The sequence below is a fragment of the Salvelinus sp. IW2-2015 genome, linkage group LG6.1 (assembly GCF_002910315.2).
Source record: "Salvelinus sp. IW2-2015 linkage group LG6.1, ASM291031v2, whole genome shotgun sequence".
Taxonomy (NCBI): domain Eukaryota; kingdom Metazoa; phylum Chordata; class Actinopteri; order Salmoniformes; family Salmonidae; genus Salvelinus; species Salvelinus sp. IW2-2015.
In genome coordinates this window covers 18230090-18252888 of record NC_036845.1, presented here as the reverse complement: position 1 = coordinate 18252888, position 22799 = coordinate 18230090, and the positions used below count along the sequence as shown (strand labels likewise).

The 22799-nt window shown below is 42.0% G+C and overlaps 2 protein-coding genes across 7 annotated transcripts in view; both read left to right on the top strand.

Moving 5' to 3' along the window:
• LOC111965263 (myelin basic protein-like) overlaps positions 1-5768 on the top strand; it is a 51668-nt gene extending 45900 nt beyond the window's left edge. The window contains exon 4 of the mRNA XM_023989338.2: positions 5470-5768. Coding sequence (XP_023845106.1) covers positions 5470-5768 — 299 coding nt within the window. The remainder of the gene's footprint in view (positions 1-5469) is intronic.
• On the top strand, positions 5662-22324 carry LOC111965264 (myelin basic protein-like). 6 transcript variants are annotated; one of them, XR_011480037.1, is made up of 7 exons: positions 5662-5994; positions 15936-16031; positions 16333-16359; positions 16687-16717; positions 18000-18083; positions 18291-18309; positions 20680-22324. XR_011480037.1 is itself a non-coding variant. In XM_023989342.2 (6 exons), exons 1-5 carry the CDS (start codon positions 5881-5883, stop codon positions 18291-18293), a joined length of 315 nt encoding a protein of 104 aa, XP_023845110.1. In that variant the 5' UTR covers positions 5720-5880; the 3' UTR covers positions 18294-18309; positions 20680-22324. The 6 variants fall into 6 exon arrangements, 4 of the variants coding, with proteins under 4 accessions (XP_023845110.1, XP_023845109.1, XP_023845108.1 ...); XM_023989342.2 differs by lacking the exon at positions 16687-16717 and having other exon boundaries at positions 5720-5994; positions 18009-18083; XM_023989341.2 differs by lacking the exon at positions 16687-16717 and having other exon boundaries at positions 5720-5994.
• Positions 22325-22799: the final 475 nt, after the last annotated feature.

Genomic DNA, 22799 nt, shown 5'->3' with positions numbered 1-22799 from the left:
GAAGGCCAGTTTTATTGCTTCTTTAAATAGCACAGCAGTTTTAAGATGTGCTAGCATAATTGCAAAAGGGTTTTCTAATTTATCAATTTGACTTTAAAAATTATCAACTTGGATTAGCTAACACAACGTGCCATTGGAATACAGGGGTGATGGTTGCTGATAATGGGCCTCTCTATGCCTATGTAGATATTCCATAAAAAAATCTGCCGTTTTCAGCTACATTAGTAATTTTCAACATTAACAATGTCTACACTGYATTTCTGATGAATGTGATGTTACTTTAATGGACAAAAAATGTGCTTTTGTTTTAAAAAACAAGGAYATTTCTAAGTGACCCCAAACTTTTGAATGGTACAGTACCCGTCAAAAGTTTAGACACAAGGGCTTTTCTGTATTTTTACTATTTTCTACATTGTAGAATAATAGTGAAGACATCAAAACTATGAAAKAACATATGGAATCATGTAGTAACCAAAAAAGTGTTMAACAAATCAAAATATATGTTATATCTGAGATTCTTCAAAGTAGCCACCCTTTGCCTTGATGACAGCTTTGCACTCTCCTCGATTTAGGACAGACACTTCAAAACCTTGTTTCTTATGATACATTTTTTGACTGTCCTTTTTGCCGTTCATGAATATGTTATTCAATGCTTTTCTATGGGCTTTAGTAATAAAGGACAAAATCTATATTTTTTTTCAAATCATTTTTTGGGATAAAATAAAAAATATATACCCAAAGAGGTCCTAAAATTGAAAAATGTAATTTGACCATCTTAAAACAATTCCATGTCAGCTTAGCACCCCCTTCTCCCCCAACGTCTTAGACTTTAAAGAATTAAACATAACGTAAAGAGGAAATGTCATGAAACAAGAAGAAATGAAGCAATTAGACGAAAGCCCACACAGTACATGTTCATCTAAAGCGAAATAATGGTGTGTTGTGCTCGGGGCGTAAACGAAAGCCATTGTCACCGACTGGATTTGCTCCTTTTCTGTTTAAATGTGCCAGTGATCCAGGACAGTGGTGGTGGGAGAGGAAACTAACTAGTGTATTCTCTGGGCATACTGTAAATGTAGGCTGCGTTAGCTCAAGTTCACACAGCTCACGGCTGTTTTGTTGAGGAGATGGCAAGGCAATTGCCCTTTCCCATTAGAGACAAAGTCCCTGTACGCACGTCCGCATGCATGCACACACACACACCCACACGCACTGTGGATTGATCAATAGCAACCTGTTGATGCCTGTTCTGTGCTGTTGTTACCTAACACCTTTTACCTGAGAGAGGAGAGATCATTGGCTAGAAACTTCATGGGAGAGAGAAAGAGAGTCTTAAGAGAGAGAGAGAATGCTCTGAGTGAGATGTTCTTGGCCAGTAAACAGATTTAGTGCGAAAAGCATTGGGTGGTGTTGACAGAACAGAGTTGAGGTTCCATCATCGCTGGTAGTGGTGCCAGCCTCACTGGGACTAGATCAGATTACGATGTAAACCTCAACACTGATGCTGAACAGGAAGTGTAACCCAGCAAAGTGGATTTTGTTTTGCATGAGTGCATGCTGAAATAGTGAAGATTTGGCACTACCACTGACACATTTTTATAGATTTCTTTGTCCTGAGTAAAAGTTGATATCACATACACGCTTAGGAAAAAAAAGTTCCAGAAGGGTTCTTTCATTTTTCCCATAGGAGAACCATTTTTGGTTCCAAGTATAACCCTTTTTAGTTCCAGGTAGAACCCTCTGTGGGAAAGGTTCTACATGGAACCGAAACGGGTTGTACCTCGAACCAAAAAGGGTTCTTCAACGGGTTCCTCTAAGAGTGTACACAGGTTTGGTTGAACTGTTATTTCTGACGTACACATGATTCCCCATTTTTGGATTGAGCAGTTGTAGGAAGTGAAGGTCACAGAGGTCATGCAAGGGGCTTGGGGTTTCAAGGACAGAGGGGAAAATAAGGGGTTTAGCTGTAGCGTCTGTAGTATCTCCTCTATCTGCCGCAAAAAATCTCCGGAGGACGGCCTGACCATGCATGCCTGATGAGTCTGAAGACAGAGGGTCATTCTACCCGGGGCCTGTGGGTGGAAGTCCGGGAGCCATGATGAATGCTGTGGCAGAGTGGGCGGTGGCAGTTTTTTACTCCTGGGTGGGAGGTCTGGTCAAGGGCCACATAACTGCACTGCTTCTTAGAGGAATATTTCCCGTGCCTGGGTCCCACCACTGTAGGTGGATCCTGGCTGGCTCCTTGTTGTTGTTCCAGACGCTGGTCCACCAGAAGGCCAAACATCCTCTGCTCTACAGGGGCCTTGAGGAGAGCGATTGAGAAAGAGAGAGAGCCAAGGCCCACTCGCTGCATTCCTCCTCTCCTCGTCTTGTCTGTTTGTCAAGAGTTTGTCACTGTGGGTTGTCGCTTCTCCTTCTCCTCTCACTCGGCACTACAGAGCTTCTTTTTATGGACCGGTCATAGCTTGCTAAATAAACATATTTAAAGTACATTCTTAGGAAAAAGGGTTCAGCAGCCGTCCCCAAAGGAGAACCCTTTTTAGTTCCAGGTAGAACCCTCTGTGGAAAGGGTTCTACATGGAACCAAATGGGATTCTTTAAAGCTTCTCCTACTTTAAAGGGTTCTCCTATGGAGACAGCCGAATAACCCTTTCTGGTTTTAGATAGCACCTTTCTTCTAAGAGTGGAGGTCATTAACGGGCCTGATTTGAAGTGGTCCGTCTCCCCAGCGAATATGTACTGTATCATGATGAGTGGCTGTCTGCTTTTCATCCCTTCATCTGTCTCCAGCCAGGCCCTGTGCCTGCCTCAGCCTGCCCTGTGACGGACACGTTGCCGTGAGAGCCTCATTTTAAATGTTCTCATCGTAAAAGCACATGAATAAATACGAAATTGATGAGAGGGACCAAGAGATCAAGAAAAGTGAGCGCAGTGTGCTACATTGCAAACCCTGAGCAGCTCTGTAGAGACCCTTCTACCTCCTACCCCCTCCTCAATGTTATGCATCAGCCCGCACATTCACTTCCCTGAATGTTGTTGACAAGCACCAGCGTTTTATCATCCCCGCTATCTCTGCTACTGCATCTTTGTTTGGGGAGAGAGGTAAGCATGGTTTTGTTAATGTAATGAAGGAGCACACTGGGGTTAAATCACCTCTTTCTCACTCTCTTTCGATCCCCGTATCTCACTTTTAGGCTCTTTCGAGCCTTGTTTTTCAAAGATGACGCAAATGTTTATTTTTTATGGTTTTGCTTTGGAACAGCAAAGCAAAACCATTTTTGCTTTTTTTTCCCGACATTCCAGTACCACTTCGTTAGGGCTTAAAATATACAGTATGTTATGTATAAAGTGGGGCCGACGTTTCTGACACAACTCAGTGTCTCACAAGCAATATAGGGAGCGTTAATGAAATGCAATCGTCCACAATTTTTCAAGGCATCGTCGCCGTGCTCCACGCTCCTCTGAGCATATGACTAACAGCATTTCCTAATAGAAAATGGAGTAATGTTAAGCTCCGTTATCTGTGGAGGGAACAGTGCTCTTAATTTATTTGTCAGGGGGAGTGTGTGAGGGAGACTTTAATTAGCATTCAGCCCTGTTGATTGAATGACTGATAATATGTGTTTAAAGTGAAGACGGTGGCCCGGTGCAGACGTATTCTGAGTGCATCTGCAAGTAGTGGCTGAGCCTAATGGAGACAGAGTCTCGTTCACAGTATTGTTGCCAGGGAACCAAAGACGAAGCATTAAAGGGGTATTCCACTTCAACATCAAAGTYAGTCAGATGTTTTTAGACCTTTTTTAAAGCAGTMTAATGTCAAGATGACCATCTTTATAAACTTTATTCATAACTATATTATTTTCTAACAATGCACACGTGGAATAGATGGGCAATGCAAAACTATACAATTGTACATTTGTTGGTGTTTAATTTTCAGAGGKGTTTCAATGTCAAAACACTCAGATAGGCATACAGTTCCTTTCCCAGAGTCACATAGAGAGGGAGAAGGAAAGGGGGTGAGACAGATTATTCAGCGTTTTTGTGTTTGCCAAGCATACAAGATGCAAAGTGACTTGTCGTCATACTGTAAGTGCAGTGGAAAGTGCTTATCAGAACAATGCTATWTGATGGCAGTTGATGATGGAGGTGACTTGCCTAGTTAAAGGTTAAATATACAAATAAGTACTGTTGAGGTCTTTCTCGAACCCAATGATCTGCTCAAACCGGCTCAAACCAACGCCTGCCTTGCAGTTGCTCAGGCATCAGATGAGTGTCACTGTGAATCGGGTTGAAAATCCATACTTATAGGAGTTATTTTAGTGACACTGGCCTCCTTGTCCCACATAAACAACTATGCGGCTCTGACAATAAACCACTGTTGAGGAAATATTAGCATGCAGATTCCACTGTTGTTTTTTTCTACACCATTTTGTCCGGTATAGTGTTTGCATTGTTCTTCAGGGAGCTCTGCACTCCATGCCCTGTGCTCCGGGAGCTAGCTAGCATGGTGGCTTCTGTCAGAGGGCATACGTTACAGTTAATGCCGTAGCTCTCAGCATCACACTAATGGCCATAGTGTCCATTTGCACATGTGGAAAACAAATGGAGAAAGTTGTGAATTAGCGTGTCGGCATTGGACATCAAATGACAAATGACTGACCTAGGGATATGAGTACCACCCTACATCCCACTGCTGGCCTGAAGCTAAGCAGGGTTGTTCCTGGTCAGTCCCTGGATGGGAGACCAGATGCTGCTGGAAGTGGTGTTTGAGAGCCAGTAGGAGGCACTCTTTTCTCTGGTCTAAAAAAATATATTTCCCATTGCACCAGGGCAATGATTGGGGACATTGCCCTGTGTAGGGGGCCGTCTTTCGGGTGGGATGTTAACCGCGGTGTCCTGACTAAATTCCCAATCTGGCCCTCATACCATCATGGCCACCTAATCATCCCAAGCCTCCAGTTGGCTCATTCATTCCGCTTCCTCTCCCCTGTAACTATTCCCCAGGTCATTGCTGTAAATGAGAACGTGTTCTCAGTCAACTTACCTGGTAAAATGATTCCCGTACTAGTACAGGAATGTGGAAAGTATGCCATTATCATTCCAAGAGAGCTATTGTGCTTGTGGTGGGGGTTTAGGGAAGGATATGTGTGTGCYATGTTACTTTTATACAGTATTATAACTGTAAGGAACTTTTGGCATGGACTGAGGAGGAGACATTGTGAAACCGTTTTGATAGTCGGTAATGACCCTTGCTAACCATGTATGGTTTTCCCAGTTGCTGTAATCTCCTAGCTATTTATTTGATCTGTGTTCTAGATCTATTACAGGGCATGTCACTCAGGATCCCTTCTCTGTTGAGTTTCTCTGGCAGAAAGGGCAGGGTCTTGTCAAAGGGACTCATTGTGCAGGGCCCTTGTGCGCCATGCAGGCCCATGGTCCAATAGATAACCCTTGTTTGTTTCTGCGCAGGCCTGGATGAGGCAGATGTGAACCCGAACAATGGCTGCCCCTCTGAGAAGGCGGCAGCGGTGACTGACTCCACGGGCACTGAGGGGCCCAGCAGCTCCTGGAACGAGGCCAGCACAGCTGATGCGGACGATAGCGCCGTGCCACGCCCCCACCTGGTCCGCCTCTTCTCCCGAGATGCCCCGGGCCGCGAGGACAACACCTTCAAAGACCGCCCTTCTGAATCAGATGAGCTACAGACCATCCAAGAGCACAGCGGARCRGGATCAGAGTGYGGTTCAGAGGATCAGGATCTAGACTAAGTTTGTTTCTTTGCTCTCCTTTCTCTCTCTTAATACCCCCTTCGCTCTTACCGGAGAGACAGAACCCCACTTACAGAGATACTAGCWGCAYTACCCAACCCWAACCACYGACATGGCAACTGCAAGCTCCTCTGGACTGTCTAGCCTGGGAAGGAAAAAGAAGGCCCCTGGCCTTATGGATCAAATTGGGAACTTCTTTGGAGGGGACAAGAAGAGGAAGAGCAAGGTGAGGAAAGGAGAGAGTTTGATGTTTGGTTTGTTTGAAAGATACACCTCTAATGTACCATGGTTCATTTTTTTGTTCAGCCTTAAGTTGAGGGACTGATGTCTGATTTTGTGGTTTTGGCAGATTGTGAGCTGCAAGAATTTGTCACCAGTTTTTGTTTCAATTTGCTCCGATTGTATGTCTTTAAAATAATACAAATCATGTGATCTACCAAAGTTTCAGACATTCACCTGAAATGTGCTTATTTACGAATTAATGGCATTGAAAACTACATTTAGACACTGGATAACTGATTTGGGTGTGGTTTGAGATTGGTGTAGCGCAAAGAGGCTTTGACTTAAGTCTTTCAAATAATTGTTTTGTAATTGTTATTTTATCGTGGTACTGTCATTTAAAATTTTACATTTTATTTCAGTTAGAGCTTCAAAGCATCTGCGGTACATATATGGTCATAGTTGTGGTACAGTACAAGTGAATGATTGAATTGTTCCATTTAAATGTGTGTTTGCTTTCATTCCAAATATACTGTATGCTTAACTCGTAAATATATATAAAACTGGAGCCATTTTAAAGTTGTGTATCAGGTATTTTTAAGAGATAATAATGATTCTGGCATTTTCATGGGGAAATTGGAATACATGTCATAAATGTCAGCACCCTTAGATGTATTTTGGGAGAGACTGTTATGACTGTTAGGCTACCAATTTTCCTGATTTATGAGTCTTTAGTTGTTAGCCATTTAAACTGTGGATAGTCCATGGTGGAGAACTATAACCTAAATGCCTTGCATGGACCTCCACCGGGTGCAGAGTGTCTTCGACTAGGATTCTCTCACTCCTTCTTTACAAAGACAACTCTAGACCATAATATTGTACATAATCCAACATAAATAATATAATATACCATAGAATAGGAAAAAAACATTTATCTACGCTAATCCTTATCCTATATGGGTTTGTGTAGAATTCAATATGCTGCGTTGTGTAGTTGGAGAGCAGGTTCAGAAAATATATGTAATTTAGCAGACGCTTTCATCCAAAGCGAATTACTGTCATGCGTGCATACATTTTAAGTATGGGTGGTCCCGGGAATTGAACCCACTATCCTGGCGTAGCAAGCACCACCTGGACCCAGATGTGTGTGGATAACTGTTGCGGTACAGTGAGAATAATTGTGCCCACATTGCCTTGTTTGTCTCGCTCTCTCTCTCTATCTCTCTGTTATGTGCTAATGCTAAATCCCAAAGCCTCTCCTTGAGCTGGTGACAAGGGATGTACTGTAGATATAAATTGATTTAACAACCCAGTGCAGTGCATATTTCAGTCAGCTTGGTACTGTTTGTGTATCAGTTGTCAACTTTGGAAGCAGAGGAAAGTCTAACACAAAACGTACTGTATATTTCAACTGTTATGTGTTGAAGTTGGTACAGTGTATTGAAGAGAGAGTTCAAGTCCAACGCTGTTATTTTTTCCAGCTCTGTTTCAGTCCACTCTGGGGATTTGGAGTTAGTTCCTCATTGGTTCAGAGAGGAGAATGGTAGTTTCGGATGATGATCCAATAGGTTGCAGAATGTGGTCTGACAGTCAAGCCTTATAACAACTTCAGAGAGGACACAAATCTTATGACTTTTGCATATAATTAAATCCCAGCTCAAAGTAATTTTAGTAGTATTTTTTTTTTCTTCTTCACTTGCAGAATGATTTGGTTGTGTGCATTGTAGATCTGATTCTTTCACATTTTAAACAACATTGAAATGGACTGCTGAAACATATCTGTCACGAGTGAAAAAGTCAGTGTTTTTTGCCTGTCAAAATTGAATGAACCAAATTATTGTAAAAAGAGGCAGTGGTAGCTTTTTATTTGTTTGAATGTCATCGTCACCTCTGCTCTTTCAGGAAATCGTTTTCTACATCAGAGCAGTTAGTTTAAGATTAAAAGAAACATGAAAATTATTTTTTACCAAGGGGTTGCCTTCAGATTTGTGATAAGTGTTTGTATTTCAAATATATGATACCTAACTCTCTGTTGCCTCGAGCATAATTATTTTTTTCTGCACTGATCAAAGTTTGAAAAGGGATAAAACAGGTTAAACATTTGTATTTATTCTTAAAAGTCCAATGTAGCTGTTTTTGATCTAATATCAAATCATTTCTGGGTAACAATCAAGTACCTTTACTGTCATTGTTTTCATTTAAAATGGTAAAAAGAAACAAATTGCTTCTTAGCAAAGAGTAATTTCTCAAGCAAGAATTTTGTTAGGACTGTGTGGGAGTGGTTTGAGTGGGGAGGAGAAAACTAGCCGTTATTGGCAGAGGTTTGGAACTCTCTTTCTTATTGGTCTATTAACTAATTGACCGTCTGGTAATCACACCAAAACAGGCTTAAATTTCAGGCTGTCATTTCAAACAGCTTTTAAACTAAAAGGGAATTGTCATAATTTTCATCCTTTCACAGTATTATTCCAAACTCATAGTGTGGAAATATACACTGAGTGTACAAAACATTAGGAACACGTCCTTTGGGGGGTGGACTATTCTTGATACACACGGGAAGCTTTTGAGCGTGAAAAACTCAGCAGCGTTGCAGTTCCTGACATACTCAAACTGGTGTGCATAGGCACCTACTTCCATATCCCGTTCAAATGCACTTCAATCTGTCTTGTCCATTCACCCTCTGAATGGCACACATACTACAATCCACGTCTCAAGGCTTAAATCCTTCTTTAACCTGTCTCCTCCCCTTCAAGTGACATAAATAAGCGGTCATAGCTTTCAGCTGGATTCACCTGGTCAATGTATGTGATGGAAAGAGCAGGTGTTCCTAATGTTTTGTACACTCCRTGTATATTAAACACAGGGACATCACATTTTTGACTGCACTGGGAATGACATTTTATAAAAAATAGTTTATAACAAAACATAAAATAGTTATGTTTTCAATGCATATTTTCCATAGAAACTCAGCATTCATGGCCTTGTCCATTACAGTGTTGAGAGAATGCCATGTTGAGCACTGTATCAAAAGTCGCTGTGTACTCTTGAGCATGTTTGAGTCATACATTTATAGTTGCTTTCAACTGGTATGGGAACCTCATTCATTATCTCCAGCACCAAACCAGTCTACATATGTAAAAACAGTGTGTTTCTATGATCTGTGGTAAAAAAAAAAAATAAGACGATAGGTCCTAAAAATATACAATGCTTCTCATGGTCACAGGGTAGGATAATAAAAATAATAATAAAAGAAGTGATTATCGAAACCTGTGACCGCGAATCTCATGCTGTTTGAAAATCACTGTTTTTAAAATGTTTGTCATTGGGTAGAACTTATTGACTTTATATTTGTTCCTAAACAATGTTGAAATGAGCAGTTTTCACATATGTAGACACTGGTAGTGTGCTGGAGATAATGAAAATTAAGTTGAAAAGTGGTAGAATTACCCTTTAACTTTTTTACTGCCGTGGCTAAATCAGGGTCACAGTGTTTCTTGGTAGTCTTAAACAAATCTTCTTTGACACAAAAGTATACACCTCACATGGTTATGGTCTTTAAAAAAAAGAAGAAGACATCTGTCCCACGTCAGATATAGAGTTGAAATGTATTACATTTTGAGTTTGCGTCCCAATATTACCTTTTATATACATCACCGAAGACTGAAATATAATAAAACTTTTTGACAAAGAAACACCAGATTTTGCCCCGTAATTTTAGGTATTATTAATTATGAAAATATGGATAACATTCCACCAATGAGGCCACTACTGTAGGTCCTTTGACTGCAGGAAAGGGCTTCTGTTACTGACCGATATGAACGTTCACTATTGAGCCATTGATCCTTTTACAAACTGGAATTTGCTCTTTCTATTGTACGTTCTTGTCTTGGTTTCACCTCTATTTTTTTTTTGTCTTTTCATTAGTTGATTCTGGTTTGAAACTAGTTCATGGGAATCTGCATGGTGATGTCATATTTATATAACATTTTTTTTAAAGATATCACCAAAAACAAGGACAAAACTGGTTTAACCTCAGGAACTGAAGCCAATTTGTTACCTGTCAAAGCTGATTGATAATCCATATTATTCAAAAAGGGGAAGACCTTATTAGACTTAATTGATGGATAAATTAGTGTCTATGTGCAGTCACCATGGAACTGAACCACATGACTGCAAAATAAGCTCATTTAAATATGGGGTCTATTCGGTAGCTTTGTGAGAACTAGCAGTTTATCATTCAGAACCCAAAAGGTTTTGCTCTCGTCCTTGGCCTGAGTACCAATCTGTTTGTGTCATCATGCCATACATGTCAAAAAATGTTTGCGTGGCATGAAAGCAGAAGCAGACTGATACCCGGGCTAACTCAAACCCAGTGTCTTGGCCTAAAGCTTCTAAGAGCTGATCTCCTCTCGCCAGCTAGATGGAGCACCTCTCAGGTTCACTGGTGTCTTTTACTGAGACCTGGCTCAAATACTATTTAAAATCATTTCAAATACTTCACCTGTGCTTGATTGTGCTTGCCTGGCGCAATGGAACCAATAGAATAGTCGCCAACGTGCAAAACCTGGCCATCTGGAACTCTAGGCAGACTAAAGCAAATGTTAAAGGTATTTTAAAGAGTTCAAATAGTATTTGAACCCAGGTTTTCCTTTACCCTGTCAGGAACTGTGTGTGTGTGTGGGAGTCTGTTTGATCCCAGGGTGGATCCATGGATCCTATTCGCTGATCCCTTTTGTAATGCTTTGAGATATCCTACCGATGCTTCTATTTCCTGTGAATTGTAATGACCAACATCTGTTCCTAACCTGATCCTGTTCTGAGCTTTTGGATAAATGGCATGATTAAACTCTCTTAACAACACCCACCCTGAGCAGCGTGTTTTTTTGGTTGGCTTTTGTATTGTTGTTTTTATTATGTAATGTCACTTTTAACAACCCTCCTCTGACGCAACAGGTGCAGTCACACCACAGAATGTTTGGAACGAAAACATAACTGGACACGATCACACTGATTTGAGCGTAGTGGTTATTGCTGATTTTCACATTGTATTATCTCAATCAGTGACGTTGGCTGTTCCGTTTCGATCCAGTCTAGCTTGAGGAGAAACCTCTCATGCTGGGCTGTGGTGGTCTGTGCTAGGAATAGCCAATTGAGAATCTGGCCCAGTTGAAGAGGGAATGGAATGTACATCATCAAACTATTCCCAATTGATTTGTCCTTTTACTTCTTGGGTGGATAAGACTACACTCTGCAGTAATGGCATACTTGTCTAGATAAGGCTGGGAGAAGTGTTGTGTAGACTTAATGGAATTATGAGGCTTACTCTTAGCTCAGCTTTTATTAAGTAGCTTAAGGCCTTGTAAAATAATTGTTGTCATGCCAAACAGTCTGGCCTCACCTCAATCTCCATATCTGATCATTCTGTCATTGATGGGCACAGTGAGAAGTTAATCATGTTTGGCATGACAATGACCGTATGATTTGGCAAGAGAGCATTAACAAATCTGGGACCAGGTTTATTTGCTGAATTTGTCTTTTGGAAATTCATCTTTAGTACTGTCTGCCTTATCACTTTTATTCAACTGAAAAAAATTATATTTCAGTCACATTTTGTATTTTATGCTTTTTTWAATTGAAGGTATTTTTTTGAATTGGTCTTTAATTGGACATCTTGGAAAGTTTATCAAGATCCAGTAAATCAGGATAAAACAACAGTGTTTATTTCCTGTTTTCATTTTGTGTTCAGGTTAGCAAAGGGGCAAATGACAGCTATTTTCAAAATCAACCTGAATACAAAATGAAAACAAGAAWGTCTGTCTCACTTTGTCCATCTCACTTTTTGGAGATCTCCAGTTAAGTATTTTCATTCATAACTGAATATGAATAAGTGGACTGGAATTGCCAACGAGATGTTACTTGTCATTGAATTCATTAGATGTGCCTCACGGTCAAAAATTACAGAGTCAAGGAGTCAACCCTACCTTGTTCTTAATTTTTGAATGTGTATATTTTCCTAAATCTAAGACCTTAATAGTGATAGCCAGAGTCAAGTTAGTGCMGTCTCATTTCCATTTCTTCTACAGTGTTCGTGCTTGAGAGTGAAACAAGGACAATGAAAAATAACCTGAACTTCCTCTGAGCCCTACATTTATTTGACATTGATGTCAGATAGTGGTATTGTTGCCGTTTTATTTATTCAGAGTTGATGAGAACTGAGGAGTGTAGAGCTACTATTAACTTACTTTCCCCTGGCACTGTAAGACAAGCACTGTCAATAGCTGGATCTTACTAGACATTTGGTCCAGTACCCTGGTTTTGGATTGTAAAGAACCAGTTCAACTATGGTTTAGTAGATTGCAGTCCACAACTTTGTCTGATTGTTGTCAGTGTTAGGGAATGACCTAGAGCTCCACTGCTTTCTAATATGACACTTTGTTGTAAACGGTCAACCCCCTGACGTAGTTGTCCAATTCCTGCTAGCTTCTCCTAAATAGTTGGAGAAGTTGCAGCACAGAGAGACAACTGAAGAGGTCACCTGGCAGAGGGAGGGGGGGGAATGTTCTCCTCTCTCTGTTTGATGTTTGAAGAGTATGAGAGATAAGTGTGTGTTCCTGGCACGGAAGTGCATTGTTATTTACCCACAATTCAGATTTGACAAAGTGGCTGSGCTCGTTCCACAGCGGAAAAGAAAAACGATAGAAATGCACTACACTGTCATCCAACTTTCAGAAAGCTACAAAGCCCGTTTCATTCTCGACGTGCATGATTGGATTTACATAACAGTGGACGTCCGCTCATCATTTCGAAACTCGGCTAGCTGCTAGCCTGGCAGCCCAGCCGGCGTAGAGAAAGTTCGGYAACACTTCATTTGACACTTCGTTTCACCTCTGACATAGAGGCTGTTATCCAGGGGTGTTAGGGCAGTACAGTCATAACGCAAAACGTTACCTCTATCATGACAACTGTCATACGTTATAACTGCAGTCATGAATGGATTTGACTCCAGATTACACCTTCGTGTTAATGTCATAGTGACGTGTCAAATGAAGTGTAACCAAACGTTTCCTGCAGTGAAGAACAAGGTCACCTAAACCCAGGTAGAGAGAGTATTCAGGACTCATAGGACACCTTCTCCCTGAGGATTGAATTACTGTTAAACCTCTCTCCTCAGAGGTGCAGGAGGTCAAACTTGGACAGATGCTGACTCCTTAAAAAATGGACCACGGTCAATAATTTATTCTGGAATAAATTAATTGCACTAATGTATTATTTATGAAGGAGCAGGAGGATATGAGGGCCACATAGTGATCACTACCTCCTATCCTATTGAGACAGTGTGTGAGTCATTGTGGACACACACAAATCACAAACCGCCCACGGTCAAATGAATAGATCTCACCCACAATAGGTGAAACATCCATGCRCCWTACGTTACAATTATTCATATACAGTGCATGCTCCTTCTCAATCCATCACAGCTTTACATTTGACTTGGGCCCTGATTGATCACAAAGATCAATGTCCGTCAGTGTCATAACAGACAACTCGGCAATTGATTAATAAGACTCACCGGGTGCAGATCCACTAGCCCCTGACTGACTCCTTCTTTGGAGTGAAATCCACTTTTAACAGTTGGTAGTCTCAGGAGGACACACTTTTTAAAAAAGTACTACACAATAATCCCCCGCTCGGCTCTATCCTGRAAGGACCCTCCTTGCATCAGAATGCCGTTGTCCTTTGAACACTCCTCTTGTGTTGGAAAATGAAAACCGATACTGACAACATCCGATGCAAGATGATTCAGTAAAGGACATGTGAAGTTCATAACTGGATATTGTGGTCCTTCTTTACAAATAAATCAAACGGATTCTAAATTCAGAATTTCATCTTTCAATGTCTCTCTCGCTCTAACTTCTCTCCCTCCACTTTCTGACTCTACTTTCTCTTCCTAACTCTCTCAGGCTGCTCAAACTCTGGAACTGTACTTAATGGGAACATAAGTGGAACTTCTGATGTGTGTAGTACCWAACTTTGATGGGAATATGTGACCTCAAGTCAATGATCAAAATAAATAAATACTAATCAACTGCGGACAGGGTTCTGCAATGGCAATCAGTAATGAACCCCTAGGTTCYRTCCCAAATAACACCMTATTCCCTATATAGTACACTACTTTTGATGGGCCTTGGTCAAAAGTAGTGCACTATRTAGGGAATAGGGTGCYATTTGGGACGCATCCCAAGTTGTCTCCATTTTGGTGACAGAGCTGCTGGAACACATAATGAATAGCCGTTGAGTCATCCAGTCGCAGCTGTCAGGCAGATCAGTTCGTCACAACAACCACAAGTGGTGAGATTAATTCACCTGTACYAGCTCCAGCACAAACCCAATGAGCATTTTTTCTGGTTGAAAATAACTTATTTTCCACGTCTTTTCAACATCTTTTGCTCATCGGGAACAAACTGACCAACCAACAACCATGCTACCTGGCTATTCTACTGAGCATCTTCTGTATTCATAAATGTGTTGGATATTATCATCCACTTCCAATAGTTTGATWGATTCTAAATTCCCTCTGGTCCTCTGGTTTAGATACCTATTTATTGGAGAGGATAATGCTCCTAAGAASAAACAMWTTTTTTTATGCTAATGTGTTTCTTTCCTGAGGTCATTGTCTGCTTGAGTCTGCATCTATCCATCCAACTATCCATCCATATATGGGCAGAGAAGACAGTGAATGAAATGCAATTGGAAGCMCTAATGAGTGTATTATAYTGTGAACGATGTACAGGGGTGTTTTACCCTCTCATTTTGGTAAAGTTCTTTCATAGGGATAATCGCAGTGATTCAGTGAGAGCCTCAGCCTCTCCAGTCTCTTCACTCACTGACATGAATGGGGGCATAAAGGTCCCCTCGCTCTCACTCCACAAAATACCACAGAGAGAGAGGCACTCATTTGGATGAAATGGGTTTCGCTATATAAAGGATGTTATTCACAAACATACCCCTAAATAGCCGACTGGGAATAATCAGGGTTATTATTGAGAAAATGACAATGAATCATTGCAGATTCACACCATTTTAATTAAGGTCCCAGTTGTGTGCGTCTGGAAAGTACATGTTAGAGCCTATTGTGAGAGGGGGTGGGGGGGGGGCTATTTATTCAAGTTCAGGAGAATGAGACATAGAGCTAATTTTGCATTCATCCCTATCCAATCCTCTAAAGGTTTATTTGTCTGAAGTACTTCATTGTATTGATCTCTACTTAACATCCCCTTCAACAGCATTTAGTGTTGATATTTATCACACTTTGCAAAGATCCAAAACATTTCTTACTGACTTGATTAATTAATGAATAATTCCTTCATCCCGTTAGTTTTTAATCACTTGTTTTCAGTTTGAATAAGTTTTGGATGGGCGTTATCTGTGTACGCCTACGTGAGTCTGCTCTGAATGACTCGGAGAGCTTGTCTCAGGTCCTCTGTGATGTAAGAGCTCCCCAGGTAGTCCATCCATCCAGMTGAAGAAGAAGCCGTTCTACACCCCCAGAAAATGTGCTCCAGCATCCCTGGTGTTTGGCAATATGCCACCAGCTGTTTCCAATGCTAACACCTTTCAGGAGCTGGAGAGTAGAGCCAGAGTACAGCCTGGTCTGGTTCAGGGAGCACACTTTCATGTTAGGTTGTGTTGGGCTATATGTATTCCCGCTGTGCCTTTATAATGTTCTCCCATCCCTCCCTCCTTTCCTTCTTCATCCCTCCCTCCTTTCCTTCTTCCATCCCTCCCTCTGTTTCTTCTTCCATCCATCCCTCCGTTCCTTCTTCCATCCCTCCCTCTGTTCCTTCTTCCATCCCTCCCTCCTTTCCTTCTTCCATCCATCCCTCCCTCCTTTCCTTCTTCCATCCCTCCCTCCTTTCCTTCTTCCATCCCTCCCTCCATTTCCTCCAGGGTTCCTTCCGTGGCCTGTCCTCCTCTCCTGCCAGACCTGCCAAGGCAGCCCCTAAGGGTGGGGAGAACGCTGTTGTACGCCTCTTCAGAACGATCGTGAGTCACCCCATTTGCATAGTTTGCCTACTGCTGTTGATGTTTGACTTGTTGATATGAGGGCGGCAGGTAGTCTACCAGTTAATAGCAGGTAGCCTAGTGGTATAAATAACTTTAGGCCAGTAAACGAAAGGTCACTGGTTCGAATCCCTGAGGCAACTAGGTGACAAATCTGTCGATGTGCCCTTGAGCAAGGAACTTAACCCTAATTGATCCTGTAAGTCGCTCTGGATAAGAGTGTCTGCTAAATGACTAAAATGTAATTGTGTTTCTAAAGGTCTGTGTCACTCTCTCCCCTCAGGTGTCCCCTGCCCCTCCTAAGTCTAGGGTGAGTCCCATTTACCTTACTCTTTGTCAATATCGTCCAATTGAGAAGTTGAAGGTTGTTTTAGTCTTTGGATGTGATTGTGTATTTGGCTTTGTTAACATGTGATGTCACTGAATGCCGTGCACTGTATGTCACTGAATCTGTGCTCTCTCTGATGACGCGAGCGTCTGCCTTACTCTGCTATGCTCTACCCTGGATGTGGACTCATCTCTTCTTGCTGCACTGCCTTTGCTCCGAGTAAGACCTGAGTGTTTAACTTTCCTCCCCCTCACCCTGTGTCTCACCCCTGTCTGTTCCCTATCTCTGTCTCTTACATTCCTTGTCCAGTGGACGGCAAATGACTGCGAAACTAGCCTAGGTACGTGGTTAAACCGCTACACCTAAGGAAAACTAAGAGAGAAATCCCAGGCCGTTCCTTAAACAAGTATATTCTGTAGCCATTTTAAGCTTGAGAGCTTGTTCTAATCCAGCGTACATGCATAACGCCCTCATCATTTTCTCTTTTTATTAAATAATGTTGAGTGTTTTGTTTGGCAAGCTCTCCGCCTCCGCTCAATTAAATATCCAGTTCTTTACCTCTGAAGTCGTTTTTCCCTTTCGGTATTGATAACCAGCAACTAATCCTCTTTTTCTTATTCACCCTGCCTGAATTGTAAGTCTTGTCCTCTTCTCTTGACCTGTGTGTGTGTGTGCACATGCCTTGTGTCTTGTGTGGGTCTCTGTGTGTGTATGTGCCAGTGGTGGCTGCTGATGTCAATGCCTGGAATGGATTCCAATGGAATTGTATCAACTGCATGGAAACCACATTTGATTCCATTCCCATTGACTCCATTCCAGCTATTTATGAGCCGTCCTCCCCTCAGAAGCCTCCACTGGAGGCTGTGTGTGTGTGTGTTGTGTGTGTGTGTGTGTTGGTGTGTGTGTGTGTGTGTTGGGTGTGTGTTGGTGTGTTGTGGTGTGTGTGTGTGTGTGTGTGTGTGTGTGGTGTGTGTTGTTGTGTTGGTGTGTGTGTGAGTCACACATAACAGCTAACACTTGTGGGGTAAAATAACGGTGATAAGGATGAGACCTTTAAAGCTCTCTCTGAGGTAAGGGATCTTTAAATAACACTTTGAAGTGTTCCTCCCCAACATTTCATTCATCCTCGTGCATGTTTACCGGAGTTCTGCGTGAACGGTTCCCAGTCTAAATCCCCCCCCTGTGAGAGTCAGAGCAGCCACAGCTCAGCTGTTAGAGATTGAATTTTCAAACGTTTGATTTAGAAAGTGAAACACTTCCACTTTGACTCAGACTGATTTGCTTCAATGCCACCGCAAAGGAGACACTTTTTGATCTCGGCTGGTTCAATACTGCATGTAAGATTTCACTCCGCGGTGAGAGTCACTGACTCAATAGCCATCTCTTCTATAAGGCTATCGCTTCTGTTGTTTTCATGCAACATGATATTATCAGAACCTTGTTTTGTACTAAACTGCGGTGCAATACCCACGTAAGATATGTACATATGATGTCGCTTTTTAGCCATTAGGAAATCATTTAGATGAACAAACACAGAGATGCAAAAGCACACACTGGGCCACCATGCTAGGTGACAACAACAATGTCTCCCGGTGTCTTACCTCGCCCCTGCTCTCTTCCAGGGCTCTCAGAAGTCAACAGGATCCGCTAAGGCAAAGAAGGCCGGTGCAGGAGACAGCGGAACCCTGTCCAAGATCTTCAAAATGGTAAACTAAAAAAACAAAACCCATTTTTAAGTGACAAAAACGCTCTAATCTGCCTGTGACATTAACATAAAAAGGGAATATCTCATTCTATATTCCCCTTTGTATGTTATTGAAACTAATTCCAGAATGTGCGCTTGATTAAACAGATGGGATCTCACTTTCTTTTTTATTCCTCCCTTCTGTCTCTCTCTTCTTCTTTCACCTCAGTGATGATACCCAGCACTCAGTGAGTAACGGATGAGTCATGAGCGGCAATATATATTTACTCTTACTTGCTATGGATTTATTCAACGCTGATAGGCTAAGGTGACACCTTCCATTGCCTATTATACCACCAGCAGAATAACTGCAACTTGAGACAGCCTCTAGACAGTGATCATTACAGTGTCTGGCTGATGCTACAGGCTTCATGCATTTAAAGAGTGCAGTTCGGTGTCAAAGGTAGTGCTATTTTTTGGCTTGATACGGACATGTAGCGCCTAACATAATTGGCTGCTTACTCGCAGACAGTGACCTTGCACCTGAGGGCCTACACCTGGCTGTGAAATGAATGGATTAGAAACAAGCTTTCGGGATAGTCGTCCTGCTTACTCTTAATGGCTGTTCTGGGAGCTGTGCTAACTGCAAAGGAATATGCTTAGCAATTACAGCTGTGGCATGTGGTAGCTTTGCTCACTTTGCCGACGGCTTACGCGACTGCAAACGCACCATAAGGTAAGCCAAGCTATTATGGAAGCAGTGCCGTTCATTCTTTCTACAACTAGGACATTGCACTTTTCATTACAATGACCATCTGGTTCATGCATGCGTGTACCAAGTACACTGTATACGATACTGGGATGTATTACTACACAGGCAGACTTATACAAGAGGTTTTTCTCGGACACAGTAGGCCACACACACAAAGGCAAGGCAGACACACTTATATGCACTTGAGTGAACATTTCCTGACTTTTCAAGGGGCAGCATAGTACCCCGATGTGTTCATCTCAAACAGATGAACAGAGAGAGTATACCCTCCGTATGAGATTTGAGGTATTTTTGCTACAATCAGCAGCATCCACTATTGACAGACTCTCCCTGTTTATTCCAGGCCACGTTTCTCCCTCTGCTTCCGCTGTAACGTGACAGGCTCTGAACTGGAGCACATACTTAAGCAGTGCATTCACTTACTGTAATAAGCTGTCAGCAACAGCTGACACGCTCCCTAACAGTAGAGAGGGAACATGCCCATTGTTGAGCAATGGCACGCTGCCTGTCTCTCTCCATCTCAGTCTCTGCCTGTCTTTGTCTCTTTTTGTCCATCTTCTGTCTCCACTGTGTCTCTCTCGGCCTCTCTCTTTTGGTCTCTTTCTCTCTGTCTCCGCCTCTGCCTGTCTCTCTGCTTCTCGTACGCTCTCCGCTTATCTTTCTCACCTCTCACTCTGCCAATAGACTCACGTTCTCCTGTGAGTATTGACTCGGAGAGCTCCTGCATTTTGAGAGGCTGTTTGTCTCTCCTTGCGTTATCCATGGCATGGTGAATGCTAATCTCTAGGACATGCTCTGGAGGCAGTTTTAATTATCCCGTCTGGCCCAAGCTTCAGATAGTTATTTTAATTAGGTAGAATAGGCACAGGGAGCTTATGTTACCGTAGGTACAGTCAGCGCACTCACAGTGGGTGTGTTGATTAGCAAGGCAACAAAGCACAGTCATCTTCAGCATACCCTACAGTAGGCCTACTTTTAAAAATGTTTAGAGTATCTGTATATATTCACATGCGCCCTGCATGGTGTGTTTGCTAGCTGGACTATGTGGCATTACGATAACTAAAAGATGACGAAGAGGATCAAAATCTACAAATGTGTGGGTAAATAGTACACCAATCTTCTCTTCTTCGTTTCCCCACAATCTCTTTGCCTAATTGGCGTTAAGCTAAAGCCACCATCTCTAGCGCTTCTGATTCCTCTATCTTGAATCGTTATCTGGGGATGGACTTTTATTTTAAATGTTTTCATTTGTTTGGTGTTTTCCATTCTCCAGTTCTGTTACTGCTTTCTAATTAGTCTGTTTCGAACCGATAATGATTTTAAGCTCAAATTGCTGTAAGAATGGCTCAGAGCTTGGCCCGTTTCCTCCCATCTCCTTTTGTTTTAGGAGATTTAAAGGCTTTGTACGTTATGGATTATATTCATTCCAATAGTTCTCCGTAAAGAATTGTCTCATTTGTATAATCTTTGTTCCGTTCCAATCCTCCCCTCTTTCTCCTACTTTTATATCACCACGAGAAAATGCACAATCTATTCTTAGGGAATGAGCTTGGTGCAACACGTCATTGATCAGTTTTGGCAACAACATGCAAATTTGAACTGGGAGATGTTTCTTTTTAGGGCATAGCCGAGAATTCACAAAAGGAACAATTCTGATAATACCTAGAACTCACCCACTTATTCTAACCAAACAATAGTACACAATGCTCAAGGCCACATAGACTGTACGACAATATACAGCTGGACATTTGTGTCCTAATTAGCAGGTCCCTTTAGTGAGCATCGTTAGCGAATGACAAAAACAGTCCATTTCCTGATTTATGTTTCGTCTCTCACTCTCTTGCAGGGCGCAAGCCGGACTGGGTCTCTACCCAAAAAATGAGGTCCCCTTTCAAGAGCACAAAAGCACATGTCAAGAAAAGGGACGCAAGTGGGGGAAAACAAAGAAGATCAAAGAACAGATCTTTGTCGACTCACACACCTGTCCCTGCTTTTCTAACACTTTCATTTTATAACTCAAATGCCTCCGCCACCGCACCTGGCTGGTAGATATAGCGACACAATCTGTGCCCCCCACCCCCGCCCCTGCTCCTCCCTCCCGCCTCTCCTGTGCAACCGTCTTGGATGTGAACTGTTGCCGAAGTCATCGGACCCCCTCTTACAGCCTAAAGGACCCCTGTCGTAGCTCTACAGTACCTGTGTCTTCATTTCTATTTCTCTGTCTGTCTGTATAGAGTCGTCTAACAATGCTGGCTAGCTGGACCAGACCTGGCTGAAGTAGCTTAGGTCCAACTGACCTGGCCCTGACCGCTTGTGGTTGTGAAAGTGTGACCAGGTCTGGTTCTGGTTCAGAAACGAGTGATTCTCTGTCTTGTCATGCTTGTCTTTGTAGTTCCCCCCCAAACCCCACACACTCTCCCATTTCTGTACACCCTGACATGAATTCATAGCTAAGCATTGTCTTACTCAGCTTGCATGGGTTGGCCAGTTGGTCATGTGTTTGTATGTCTACCCTCCTGTATCATCAGTGTAAGTGTCCTGTCTTAAGTGTTGCTGTCTTTCCATGTTTTTTCATTAGGGTCTATGGCCGGCTGTGATCCTCGGTGGTAAAATGACATCGAGCTACTGAAAGTTGTTAACCTACTAAAAGTCTCTGTCTGTAGTATCCACTGAATTGTAGAAGTCAATGGATGATATCATTTCTAATGTTGTTTTGATTTCCAGTACACGTAGATTGATTAAGACACTAACGGGTATGGTATTGGGAGTTTCCCCATCCAGATATAACTGAGATTCGTCTGAAGTGCACTGTTTTGACCGTTGAAAAGCAGACACCGACTGCTCTGAAACTAAGCTCACGCTGGACCTGCTACACGCATGGCAATGTCCAACGGGAGGACAGATTCAGACCCTTTCCCCCCATGAGTGTAGTCTAGATTCTGTGGTCTTCTCTGTCTTAAGCATCTCTTGCTTTATATATCTCTATCGAAGCACTGCACAAAATATGAATACAAAACAGCTAGCTAAGCAATGCCATTTCTGACTGCCAAAAACAATGTGCTGTGTTTACTCTTGTGTGGATATTAAAAGACCAACACTGTCATAAAGGTGCTCGTTATTTAACCGTGTAAAAAGCATAAACGTTATTAAAAAAAAGATGAAGATAGAGGACGGGGAGTTTGTTGACCAAGGCACGAGCGACGAGTTGCATAAACTGCTTATTACTGCCACTGTACTGTCCAATACCTCCACACCAAAGTGTCTTTCCTCCATGTGTTTAAAAACAGACGTTTGTAATCTGTAGCATACCCTGCCTGCCCCCGTCTCCCCTCCCCCATGTCTTAATGTGTGCGCGCGTTTTTTGTATGGGTCCTGTGAATGAATGTAAATGAAACTCTTGAGACCGTCATTGTTGTATCTGTAATAAAAAGATGTACGACCAGCCACTTAATAACTAGACAAAAATAAATAAAGGAATTAAAAATGATAAACCCGTTATGTGTCTCTGGTTGTGTTGATAGAAGTTTAAAAAGTAGTGTACACACATGCAGTAACTTGCAGATGTAGGGTACAAGAAGTGATGAAACATTCAACACTGTACCGGTATCCATCTTTGTTAAGGCCGGGTCATTGTGTCGTTTGAAGCAGACTCATGACAGAGCTGCATCTCACTCCTGGTTCCAAGAGTAATTGTGTTTGCTCAATAATTGATTAATCAAGGAAAGGAATTTAATAATGCCTCAATGTCAGGGAAGCGACGTTTCAATTTACAGAAGTTGAAAATAGTCATGCTTTTTCCATATGCTGTGAAAGTTTAATAACTCTGGGACTAATGAAAGATAGAGGGACAAAAATGGGTTTTGACAATAGATTTTTCATGTGTTAAACATTTGCCTTTTCTAGATACAAGGTTTTGATAGAGATTGATAGAGACTGAGATCTTCACGTATTACAGAAAATCAAACA

Bases quoted from the DNA above. Each gene is read 5' to 3' on its own strand.
- LOC111965264 (XM_023989339.3), top strand. From the start codon at position 5,881: ATGGCAACTGCAAGCTCCTCTGGACTGTCTAGCCTGGGAAGGAAAAAG. The intron at 16,360-17,999 runs GTGAGTCCCATT...GCTCTCTTCCAG, and splicing joins CTGCCCCTCCTAAGTCTAGG to GGCTCTCAGAAGTCAACAGG. The intron at 18,084-20,679 runs GTAAACTAAAAA...ACTCTCTTGCAG, and splicing joins TGTCCAAGATCTTCAAAATG to GGCGCAAGCCGGACTGGGTC.